Genomic DNA, 12,820 nt, shown 5'->3' with positions numbered 1-12,820 from the left:
AAAGCGAATTTCCAAGACAGTTTGGCGAGCCTGGTGGATACTAACGCGTATTCTGGGATAGCTAACCCAGTACGAGGGGGGAATGAGCCATCATGAACTAGCAAAAAGTATGCCGGCACATTTCAGGTCTCTCTGCCATTAAGAGGATCGCTTTTTGCACGTTCGTGTGGCTGATTTCGCTCTCTGTTAGCTAACAAGAATTACCGCTTAGCAAGGACCTAGTTTTGTCCTAAAATCTTGATTTGTGGGTGAAAGAGAAGGGTTTGTCTCTGCGGAGAGCAGCAGAGGGGGGGGGGGTTTGGTTGGCTGGATTTGGTCAAGTTTAAAAATCTTCCAACCAAAAATTAAACGGGTATATGTTTTAGCGGGTAAAAGTTGTTGCATAGTGTTAGGTAAGTATTTGCGGGTTGTAGGTACTGTGGTGATTGCTCTACCCCCCTCCACGTGAGGTAATTATTACAGTGCTGAAAGGTTTAGGTTAATTGTTAACTGTTGTAAGACCTTTGTGTGTATGTAGTCTGTGCAATGTTTTGTGGTACTACTGCTCCCAGCAAGCATGCAGCAGGGGGTCCTTTCTGTTACATGTGCATGTTAGTGTGATATGTTGGTGTTTTATGTCCGTTCTGTGATCGTGCCAAATTGTGTTGTATGTGTACTGTATATTGTTGTGTAATTGTCCAGTGTATGTTCTGTCCAAAAGTCTGTTTTATGTAAGAGGTTAGAGGTAATTTTGAGGCTAGTGTTCCCATGTGCTTCCCCTGTTGGTGGCCATTTTGTTGACTACTACATGTGCTTCCCCTGTTGGTGGCCATTTTGTTGACTACCACATGTGCTTCCCCTGTTGGTGGCCATTTTGTTGACTACCACATGTGCAGTAATCTCTATGCAATGTGCATGAAGTTTCCTATATGCATTTGACCCATTTTGTGTTTTTAATCCAAATTTTTACAGTTTAAGTTGTTTGCTTTTAGCTTTAAATTTGCGTATTGCCAGCCAATTTAAAGTGTGTTAAGCGAGTTTTCCCTTCACGTGTTCCACATTTAGTGAGCGCGGTGAAGTCTGGGTTTTTGCACATAGATTTCTTGTATAGTGATTATGTTTTTCTTGTGTTTTTCCTGTTAAAAGTAGTTCCTTATTGTAAAGCGGGTTTGTTTTAAAGCTGCTGCGTTGCGTGTTTCGCATCCAGCAGACTTTTTGTGTAAACGGTTTTAGGTGGTTGCAGCGAAGATTGCGTGTGTAGCGCAGATCGTTTAGCGGAGCTGATAGGAGTGATTTTTGCGTCAGCAACAAGGTTACTTTTGGCGCAGTTTTTCGGTTTACCTCTGTGTAATTGTTTTACTGTGAAATGTCCCGTGTTTTTCATAAGGATCCACTTTGTCCTTTTTAACGTTTTTTTCAGGTTGAAAAGGGGTTTTTCTGTGTGTATTAGGAAAGTTTTTTCTTTAAACAAATTTCCTAAAGGTCAGTTAGCAGGTTTTCGGTCAACCAGTGACCCCTAAGTAACATCCAAGAACCCCTCTTTTTGTTTTGACTTGTGTTAGCTACTGTGTGCAGGGAGAGAAAAGCCACTTTCATCATTGTGCGGTGTGGCCTGCCAAACACAGTGGGTGATGAGAACCACATAAATTACGCTGTGCGAGTGGGCGGTCCAGGGAAGTGTAACGCTTAGCCTGGTTACCACAAACACTTCGGGTGGTCAGGATCACATAAATTGCGCTGTGGGAGTGGGAGGTGTGCTCTCAGTCTGACCGCCACTTGATGCGCTTCGGGTGATCGATAAGAATCACATAAATTACGCTGTGCTGGGAAAGTGGTGGAATCAGGCCTTTCGGTAGGATCCCACCGAGTGCTCCAGGGGGTAAACAGGTACCCGGACGTGGGATACATACCAGTGACTAGTCACGATGGGCAGTAGTCAGTCCATGAAGAGAGAGGGGGAAACAGCCCTCTTCAGGGTAAGGACAGCTGCACAACTGATGAAGGTGAGTTTGGGGGGGAAGTCTACAGAACCCCTCAAAAGGTGGAATAAATGGTCGAAGGGTACCAGATGGGAAATTCCCCGGGAAGGTACATTTGACGCATGGAGGTGGGAAAAATTCATCTCTGAATTTGAACCACGGATGCAGGCGTCAGAACTAGAGATCGCACAGCTATGGCTTCACAGGTGAATCCGATTAGGGAAGCAGGGCATACATAAACTGGTGTCTGTCCGGAAGAACCAGGTGATGTATACCTGGCCTCCAGAGGGAATAAAACAGGAGGATCCGGTGTCAGAGGTGGAGGAAGCTCTTTCAGGGCTGACTCTACTTAGGCAGGCAGGATCAGGGTCTGCTGGGGTTCCCGAACAACCAACAGTGGCTGAGAGAAGTATAACTGCACCTGTCTCTTCTGCTAGTGACGTCACTCTTGACGAACCTTTCGTGTCTTCTGTATCTATGCCTCAGCCTCTACCTCTCCCTTCTCCCTGCTTCACCCCAGCTCCTTCTGTTTCCAACTATGAAGCCTACTCAACAACCGATTTGCAGACTATCTGTGAATCAAGGGGAATAGACACCCGGTTAAGAAACAGGGCGTATTGCATCAAAGCGCTACGAACCACTGATCAGACCCCTGCCCCCCAGCTATACCCTGATCTGAGGGACCTCAAACCTGAAGGTGCAGTAAGCGAGGTGGTTAATCTAAGCCCACTGATGAAGCTGGGCCAGCCCTTGCACTCTTCCCGGACCGAGGCCTATCCAGTCAGGGTGCAGCAATTTGAAGGTCCTCCCAATGCACAGGGAGAACGGACTTTAGGGGAACGGGTAGTTTGGCATGTCCCCTTCACCCCGGCAGAGATCCGCACTATTCTGGCTGAGCTCCCGGACTATCGAGTCAATCCGAGAGGATTTGCTCGAATGTTTGGACAAAACCAGTTCAGATATGGTATGAGCGGGTCAGATTGTGCGCAGATCCTGCGGGCTAAGGTGGGCATGGAAGTGGCCAGTACAGTGATTGCAGGGTGCTCTATAACCACTCATGAGGAGATGACTTCAGGGGGCAAAGAGTTCTGTACACAGCTAAAGGCAAAGCTTCCAGAAATGTATGGTGCTACCTCTACTATGGACATGATGAAGCTCACCCAGGGTCCTAATGAGGAAAGCGCCTGCTTCTGGCGCCGTCTCAAGCAGACGGCACTGGATGCGGATCTGGAAGTTGGACCTGATGCTCCAACTGAAGGGGTAAAGGTGACCGCGACACACATTCTGTTGCGGGCCAAATTTTTGGAAGGCATCGATACTAAAATTCGGGAAAGGCTGGTTCTGGCCCGACCCGAATATAATGAGATGTCTATCCCTGCTATCCTTTCCACTCTTGCGGCAATAGAGAGGGAAATGGATAGAAGAAAACAGGACAAGGCCAAAGTTCTTATGTCCCAGACCCCACACGAAAAACCAAGGGATCTGGGTCACAGGAAGGATAGGCCCCCACCCAGGTGCTTCCAGTGCCACCAAACGGGGCACATGAGGAGGAGCTGTCCCCAATTACCTAAAGGTCGGTGGCAGTTCATTCCTGATGAGTCCTCCGCCCCTGTGACCACATGGTAAGTAACTCCTATGAATTCTCATAGGAAGTTGACAAATCGGTGTCGGCCCAGATCCATCTTTTTCTAGAGGAATTAAAATATCCCCTCCCTTGCCTCACCGACACCAGTGCAGCAAGAACGGTCTTGCGAAAACAGGACATCCAAGGCAAGGTACCCCTCTCAGGGGAAAGCCCTCCTAACCCCCACTAACCTCACTCTCAAACGATGCACTATTCTTAACCCAGCTTCTCTTCTTCCTGTGTTGGAAGATGAGAAGGGGGGGGAAGACAGCCATGACAGTGCTGAATTTTGCAACACGACTAACAATACTAACACCTCTTCTGCTAACATGTCTTCTTTGTCCACTACTAACCTCTCTTCCAAAGGACACGACTGCATTTCTTTGGTGGAACTGGAGTCAGCGACGACACACCCCATATCACCCCGAGAGTAGCGGTAAGGTTGAACGTCTTAACGGAATCCTTAAAAACAGGATCTCCAACATCATGGCCGATATCCAAAAACCTTGGCCTGAGTGTCCCCCCATTGCCCCCTATTCCATCCGGAATGCCCCTCGGCAACCACATGGGCTGTCACCCTACGAGGTGTTGTTTGGGGGACCTCCCAAAACAGGGTTGTACTTTCCTCAACAGTTGTCGTCTTTGCATTGACAGCTTACAGGTTATGTGCAATCTCTGCAACGGGAGCTGCAGAAGATACACCATCGGGTTCGCGAATCGCTCCTGGATCCAAATGCAATAACAGGTGTTCTTTCTATTGAGCCAGGTGATTGGGTCATCCTAAAGAAACATCAAAGAACCGGACTCGAGCCACGGTTCACCGGACCATACCAAGTCCAGCTGACGACACCTACCTCACTCAAGCTCGAGGGACGAGACAACTGGGTGCACGCAAGCCACTGCAAGAAGCTTTTCAGCTACACCAGAGAATGAGGGGTGTCATTTTCCTTTTTCTTTGTATGTCTTACATGTGTGTGAACGGAGGAAAAGACGGCAGATACCCCAACCTTTTATTTAAAATGCATCTGCGTTTAGCCAGAACCGCCAACAAAACCAACTGTTGGGTATGCTCTAAGCCCCCACCCAGTCATCACATGTCTGCAATGGCCGCTGTTCATGCCCTATATGACATCCGCGTCGGCATGAAAAAGCAAGAGACCCCTGGTCAGCCCCCACGTAGACATTTGTCGGTAGAACTTAATGACACATTTTTAGCAGGTAACATCAGTTTTAGCACCAATATTAGCTCTAGCTCCTGTAGGACCCTCGTCAGTCCATTATGGGTAACTGGACAGCTAGGCAGCCCTAAGGTGTGCTTTAACATCAGCTTTGGCACAGGTAACAAGTTTGTTGGGACTACCACCTGTGAGGGAGGTATAACTGTCAATCTGACTAACCAGACTTCCCTTCTGAGTAACCACACTGACCGACCAGACCACGTGTGTTGGAAGGACGGATGTGATGTGCAGACTGAGGGAGCAATCCCCCAGTCTGTGCAACTGTTGCTCAGTGCCAGAGGCCGAACGAGGAACTCCTCCTGCTCTGCTCTGACAGGTCCATACTATTTTCTGTGTGGTTCGGCAGCCTATAGAACATTTCCCCAGAACGCGAAAGGTTCGTGTGCCCTCATAAAGCTAGTCCCAGCATCCTATGTAGTGATGGATCAAGAAGAGTTGATGGTCCACAAGAAGGTAAGGATGACAGGGAGAGTTCGCAGGGAGCTGTTCTCTGAGGGCGACCAGGCATGGGCTTGGTTCCCCTCATGGACAGGTTGGGGAATAGAACTTATGAAGCGCCTGAACAATTTTTCTGTCATCGTGGATAGTATGTTTAACGAGACCGTAGAGGCTGTCAGAGAAATTGCCCAAGAACAACGGCAGATGGGAATTTTAGTGCTTCAGGAGAAGATGGCCCTTGATTACCTTTTAGCCGCCAAAGGGGGGTTCTGTGAGTTCATCAGAGAGGATTGTTGTACTTGGATAGAAGACACCGATGACAAGGTCCAGGCCCATATGGACAAAGTTAGTGAACTACAGGGAAAAGCTAGAGCTATAGCTAGTGAGGGTTGGAATCCGTTCAAGGGTTTGGGAGGATTGGGAGATTTCTTGTTCTCCATCGGATCTTGGTTGAAGGAAGTGGGAGTGTATGTCCTGATGCTTCTCTTTTTCCTCTGCCTCTTATATGCCGCGGTGAGATGTTCCTGTTGCCTCATCGACCGTGTAAGCCAAGCTCGGGCAGACGACCACATCTCCATGCCCGCTCCTGGGATCCCACTCCAACCACTGATCGGAGGAAGACCTCACCAACCAACCACCTTCTCTACAGATTACGTCCTGGCTTCCCTCTAATTTATCTCCCTGAAGACCACATTCTCCAAGACCTCCAAGCAAGCTTCAAGCCTCATCATGGTTTGTGTCTGCGATTTGGAAAACTGTCTGGGTCGAGACCAGCCTTGTGTGGCCCCGTCTGCAGGGGCAATTTGAGAATCTGCTGCTGGACCTCCCCAGACCACCGAGGGATCACAAGCCTTATTCATACTACAAGTCTGTTTGTGGTTTTTGCAAGAACTTTCCTGTAGTGAGGGTTCCAACGCTCTTGAGGATCATCGCTTCAATCAAGCCTGTTTGCGTCGAGTCTGCGTCGGGTCTTGTTGTTTCAGGTACCCAGTGGAGCTTTATTCTCAGGGACAACTACAGGAACTCTTTGAGGTTTTGAGACTACACCCATCAAGCTGAAGAAGATCAAGAAGGGACACGAGGAGAATATGATAAAACAGGAGGGAATGTCATGGAAATTTTGTATTGTTGGTCGAACTTTAAATGTGTCATATATTCGTGTTATTCATATGTCTCTCGTGTGGCTTAATTAAAGCTCTGAAGGCTGCAATTGGGCCATGCGCATGTACAATGTATGTATTACAGTACTCAGCTCGGTAATGGATGAGATGGCGGATCTGCGCTTATAGACCGGCGTGTATACCACCATGGCATTCGATGCGAATGCCGCTGGCAGTAGACCGCGGGCCTGTATCCACATATCAGCAGCATAGTACCACATGGACTTCGTGCCGCAAGGCGCCAAGCAGTACGAACTCCGCGTGTAGGCTTATGCATATCTTACAACCTATTACCAACTTGAAACTGTATCTTGGATGGATGTGTTTTAATAAAGATCGTACCGGGCCCATCCAGGTACAGACTGGTGTTTAGCTTAGGGAATGCTTGTACAAAGAATTTACATACCAATAGGAGCTAGTAGGACAGGAAATATGACCTCAGAAGGCTCATGGGGGGGAAGGGGAGGAAGTCTACTGACCTCAGAAGGCTCATGGGGGAGGACCAGTGATAGATAATAGGAAAGACTATGCTCCAATCGGAATGTACATCCTGTGTATAGGCACTCCCCATTGCATTGTTCGGTGGGAGGGGATTGACTTTATTCATGTGGGGGGCATGTGTGTATTTGTAATAAAACCGAGGGCTGAGTCTGAAGCCGGCCCTTATGTGAATTCAACCATCAACCTGAAGGTGTCGTGTGATCATTTCCAGGTATAAGGAGCTCCAATCACCCACATTTGAACAGAAGCTAAAGTAGTTGGATGGGCAGGAATCGTGTAGTTTAGCTGCAGTCGTGGTAAGCGAGATTCGCACAGCTTTATGGGGGATTTCTGTGCATCCAACTGCGAGTACTCACGGTAAGGAGAAATTCGTTAAAGCGAATTTCCAAGACACCTGTAGGCAGGAAGAGGGTATAAGTGCCCGGTAGGCAGGAAGGGGGTAGAAGTGCCCGGTAGGCAGGAAGAGGGTAGAAGTGCCCTGTAGGCAGGAAGGGGGTAGAAGTGCCCTGTAGGCAGGAAGGGGGTAGAAGTGCCCTGTAGGCTAGTGGTTAAAGAGCTCAGACAGGTGCTACTAAGTTAGATTAATGAGTGGAGTAGAGGTGGACTTTTTAAAGGCACAGTAACAGGTCTTTGAGAGCCAGAATTCTTGCTGTTTCTTAGGTGTTCAAATACATATGTTCAGCAGTGCAAGACAAATAAATTCTTTAAAAATCATACAATGTAATTTCCTGATTTTTTTTTTTTTAATTCTGTCTCTCAGAGTGGGAATGCACCTACAATGTGAATTTCAGACCCCTCCATGATGTCTAAGTGGGAGAACTTGCAAAATCACAGGGTGTTCAAATACTTCTGTTCCTCACTGTAAGCATCAAAGCAGGATGGGATGAAATGCAAAAGCAGAATAAAAAAATGAACTACATTGGCAACAGTGTGAATCTGCCGATAAACAGCACTGGAGGAACCGCTATGCCAAAAGGGAAAAAGCCAACGGGGCAGCAGTTCACAGCGAACTACTAGTGGACCTACGAGTATATTCATTTATCGACCAGGCAGTCCATGGCCCCAGGTAGAATGTGATGAGTCCAGGGCCAGCTGGATCAAATGCTGGCAATCTAGCGTGGAATTAAAATGGCAAAAAGTTGGGCACAAGGGTGGAGGGGCCTGAACATGGCACCGTAAGGAGCAGGAGCTCCAGACACCCGCAATGTAGGAGTCGTTCAAAGTCCCTGATCTGCCTAGAAATCTCACCTGAAGCCCTGGCCGGTGTGATGGCCATGGGGGTGGCCCTTGTGGTGACTGGTGACACCGGGAGATCCCGCCGGTGTGGAACCTTCAGACAGGCAGAAGGGCATAGGTGGCTGGTGAGGTGCACCGGAGTGACGAGATCCCATAAGATCGGGAGAAGGAGGCGGTGGCATCAGAGGAGAGGGGGACGGTCGGACAGCCCATGTGACAGTGATGGTGACAGGAAGTCCCAAAGGTCCAGGAGAGCGGTAAGGCTCTGCAGATGAAGAGGAGGCAAGGCACTGGAGGCGTCCTCCTATGTACTGGGACAGTGTTCACAAGTAACCCTGAGATACCCCAGGTCTCCTGAGGTTGAGAGACCCCCCAATAACACTACGAGATATCTGGTTCGGAGGCCTCGGCTGGAACCAAAAAGAGCGAACCAGGGACAGAACGAGCCTAACCTGCTGGAGGGCGGTGGTGAGTTGCCGTGGGTAATGGCAGGACATTTAGATTTCTGTTGCTTGTGCTGTAATCTATAGCATACCTAAGTATGGGGGACGGAGGTCTGTATTGATGGGGTACTCAGTGGCTGCTCCCAAAGGAACGCAGTAGGGACCAGAAAGGTCACCAGAAGGAAAGGAAGAGGGACTTTTGTTCAGGAGAGGTCAATAATATAGACAACCCAGTGGCAATGCCTAAAGAGATGAAGAGTAGATCAGCTAAAGGGTGCAGAGCAAACCCCCACCAATCAAACATAATGGCAAATAGTCCATATCAGAGGCGGACTGACCATTCGAATACGCGGGCACTGCCCGACGGCCTGGGGTCAGTAGGGGGCCCCATGAAATGCTCCTGGCACCTTTTATAGGCTTTTTTGGGTGTGCTTTGAGTGTGGGCAAGGACACAGGGGCCCCATGATCCCCTATAGCCCGAGGGCCCCATGAGTTGTCAGTCTGCCCCTGGTCCATATGTATGTATCAAGATCATGCAAGGTAGCACCGCTGGTAATGGAACCAAGCAGCCGACAAAGAGACATATGCAGTTGATGGATGGACAATTGGGGTAGGGGACAAAAAAAATCATATACATGTGAAATGTCCAGTATGAGAAGACTCCAGGCACCTACAGCCCAGAACTTGCGGTTCTGGGACTGCCGCCCGGTAAAGGTGCCGGGGCTAATAGGGTAATTGCTCGCCGCTCCCAAGGTTTTGGTCCACCTCCAAAGTTTGGTGAAGATGGAAGCTGCCATGGAGTGCAGGCAAGGAACGCCGTCTGCAATGGATCCCAGAGATTCATCTACAGCCGCGTAGGACTTCTAGGTGAAGTGGCATGATGAAGAGTCAACAGGTTGCAGCCCGGGAGCCGGAGTGTACTGCCGCCAGGCATACACACCCAGCACAAGGCCGGGGTCACACTACCAGATGGTTCTCGGGGCTGCAGTTCCTCTGAGCTCCACAAGGTGGTGATCTCACTTCTACCCAGACAGGAAGTCTCTATGGAAGACAGGAAGTGATGTCAGGTACAGACAGGAAGTGATGTAAGGTACAGACAAGAAGTTCAGTGTGGAAAGACGTAGAGAGGAGACATTGCTGGAAGTGGCAGCAAAGGAGGTAATAAGATCTTATTTTATATTTACACCCAGTAACCCCCCGTCATGTCCGTCCTCTTCCTCCATCATCATGCCCATCCTCTCCCTCCACCGTCACGCCCGTCCTCTCCCTCCATCGTCACGCCCGTCCTATTCCTCCACCGTCACGCCCGTCCTTTTCCTCCACCGTCACGCCCGTCCTTTTCCTCCACCGTCACGCCCGTCCTTTTCCTCCACCGTCACGCCCGTCCTCTAAGTCCACCGTCACGCCCGTCCTCTTCCTCCACCGTCACGCCCGTCCTCTTCCTCCACCGTCACGCCCGTCCTCTTCCTCCAACGTCACGCCCGTCCTCTTCCTCCACCGTCACGCCCGTCCTCTTCCTCCACCGTCACGCCCGTCCTCTTCCTCCACCGTCACTCCCGTCCTCTTCCTCCACCGTCACGCCCGTCCTCCTCCTCCACCGTCACGCCCGTCCTCCTCCTCCACCGTCACGCCCGTCCTCTTCCTTCACCGTCACGCCCGTCCTCTTCCTTCACCGTCACGCCCGTCCTCTTCCTCCACCGTCACTCCCGTCCTCTTCCTCCACCGTCACGCCCGTCCTCCTCTTCCACCGTCACGCCCGTCCTCCTCCACCGTCACGCCCGTCCTCCTCCACCGTCACGCCCGTCCTCTTCCTTCACCGTCACGCCCGTCCTCTTCCTTCACCGTCACGCCCGTCCTCTTCCTTCACCGCCACGCCCGTCCTCTTCCTTCACCGTCTCGTCCGTCCTCTTCCTCCACCGTCACGTCCGTCCACTTCCTCCATCGTCACCGTGACATATTTTACTCTCCAGTAACAGACAAGGGATGTGTCTGGATGGTGACTGTATCATTGTGTGTGTCAGGTTCCTATAAGGTGTCAGGATGTCACTGTCTATTTCTCCATGGAGGAGTGGGAGTATTTAGAAGGACACAAGGACCTCTACAAGGACGTCATGATGGACAATCAGCCGCCCCTCACATCACCGGGTAAGACGAGACTTTATTGTGGCCCTTCTCTCTGAAGACCCCTATTGCACGGGGGTGTCAAACTGGCGGCCCTCCAGCTGTTGCGAAACTACAAGTCCCATCATGCCTCTGCCTTTGGGAGTCATGCTTGTAACTGCCAGCCTTGCAATGCCTCATGGGACTTGTAGTTTGTAAACAGCTGGAGGGCCGCCCCTCACATCACCGGGTAAGAGGAGACTTTATTGGAAAGGAGAGAGCAGTACGGAGGATCCACCTAGATCCCCCATCATCTGATAAACACATAGAAATAATGGATTCAGTCAGTGTGTGTGTTTCCTACAGATGGATCCAGTCATGGGAACCCACCAGAGAGATGTCCCCGTCCTCTGTGTTCCCAGGATTCCACACAGGAAGGTCACACCATCTCTCACCATCATCAGGTAGAAGAATCCAGTCATGGGAACCCACCAGAGAGATGTCCCCGTCCTCTGTATTCCCAGGATTCCACACAGGAACGTCACAACATTCCTCACCATCATCAGGTAGGAGACAACTGCTGGTAGTTATGTTTTATCCACAAACATGTTTGCTACAATGAATGTTTTGTTATATATTCAGAGTGGAATCCTCGGGGATGATAATATTGATGTTAAAGAAGAGTATAAAGAGGAGGATGAGGAGTATGGAGTGATGGAGGAGCTTTTAGAAGGACACAAGGATATGATGGAGCCGCCTAATAACAGTAACCCACCGGAGAGATGTTCCCGTCCTCTGTATTCTCGGGATTCCACACAGGAAGTTCACACCATCCCTCACCATCATCAGGTAGATGGATCCAGTCATGGGAACCCACCAGAGAGATGTCCCCATCCTCTGTATTCCGGGGATTCCATACAGGAAGGTCACACCATTCCCCACCATGAGCAGGTAGGTGAATATCAATTATTAGTAGTTCTGATTTATACACGGCATGTTTGTTACAATGAATGTCTTATTATATATTCAGAGTGGAATCCTCGGGGATGATATTAATGTTAAGAAAGAGATAAAAAAGGAGAATGAGGAGTATGGAGTGATGAAGGAGCGTTCAGGAGGACACACAGATGTCATATTGAAGCCACCTAATACCAAACGCCCATCAGAGAGATGTCCCCATCCTCTATATTCCTGGGATTCCACACAGGAAGGTCACACCATCCCTCATCATCAGGTAGATGAGGAACAATCACTGATAGTATCATTAGGATCTGTACATTATCTGCATTGTTACCATTGATGTCATTTTATTATATATTCAGAGTGGAAACCTGAGAGATTCTACAGTTGAGGTTAAAGAAGAGATAAAAGATGAGGAGGATGAGGATGGAGTGATGGAGGAGTCAGAGATTCCAGAAGGACACAAAGATCTGTACCAGGACACCATGGTGGAGACATCCAGCTACAGGAACCCACCAGAGAGATATCCCCGTCCTCTGTATTCCCGGGATTCCACACAGGAAGGTCACACCATCCCTCACTATTACAAGGTTGGTGGGACGGAGAGTCTAGAACATGGACTCATGGAGACGATGTGCGGATTCTCTATGTGATGTCACAATAATAAATCTTCTATCGTACAGATGATATTTTCTCTCCTTCTCTTGATGTAGAGTGGAGATCCAATCGATATAGAATTTGAGGTGAAATCAGAAGAAGAAGAGGCGTATGTGAGGGATGATCAGCAGTCTATGGAGGAGGATGGAATAACGGGGACATTTATAGAGGAGGGCACTCCTACAGAGATCAGCACAGGTGGGTCATGAACACTAAATCCGTTCCTCCACCCATACTGCTCACTGATTGGTACAGAGTAGGGCGGGTACTGGGTGATATGAGCCTGTAATACCCTGGTCACTTTCCTGAGCTGTGTTCCCCGTCCTGTATTCCTGGATTCCTCTCGGATAATCTTCCTTCTCTGTGCTGCAGACACAATTTATGTCTCTAGATTGGATTTATGGAGATTCCGGGGATCAGCTGGCAGCAAAATGTGGATTTCCACCATAAGCATGGCTCAACCTAGACACCCGGCGGATGTGTGTGAGGTCTTTTGCCCCATCCC

The 12,820-nt window shown here is 49.5% G+C and overlaps 1 protein-coding gene across 1 annotated transcript in view; it reads left to right on the top strand.

The window, feature by feature from the left end:
• Positions 1 to 12,820, top strand: part of LOC149464993 (uncharacterized) — a 374,728-nt gene that overhangs the window by 299,747 nt on the left and 62,161 nt on the right. The window contains exons 7-10 of the mRNA XM_089673661.1: positions 11,341 to 11,649; positions 11,729 to 11,932; positions 12,021 to 12,248; positions 12,372 to 12,513. Coding sequence (XP_089529787.1) covers positions 11,341 to 11,649; positions 11,729 to 11,932; positions 12,021 to 12,248; positions 12,372 to 12,513 — 883 coding nt within the window. The remainder of the gene's footprint in view (positions 1 to 11,340; positions 11,650 to 11,728; positions 11,933 to 12,020; positions 12,249 to 12,371; positions 12,514 to 12,820) is intronic.

The sequence above is a fragment of the Staurois parvus genome, unplaced genomic scaffold (genome assembly GCF_062004578.1).
Source record: "Staurois parvus isolate SC_StPar_1 unplaced genomic scaffold, SC_StPar_1.0 ptg000144l, whole genome shotgun sequence".
Lineage (NCBI taxonomy): Eukaryota > Metazoa > Chordata > Amphibia > Anura > Ranidae > Staurois > Staurois parvus.
This window is presented reverse-complemented; position numbering and strand designations above follow the sequence as displayed.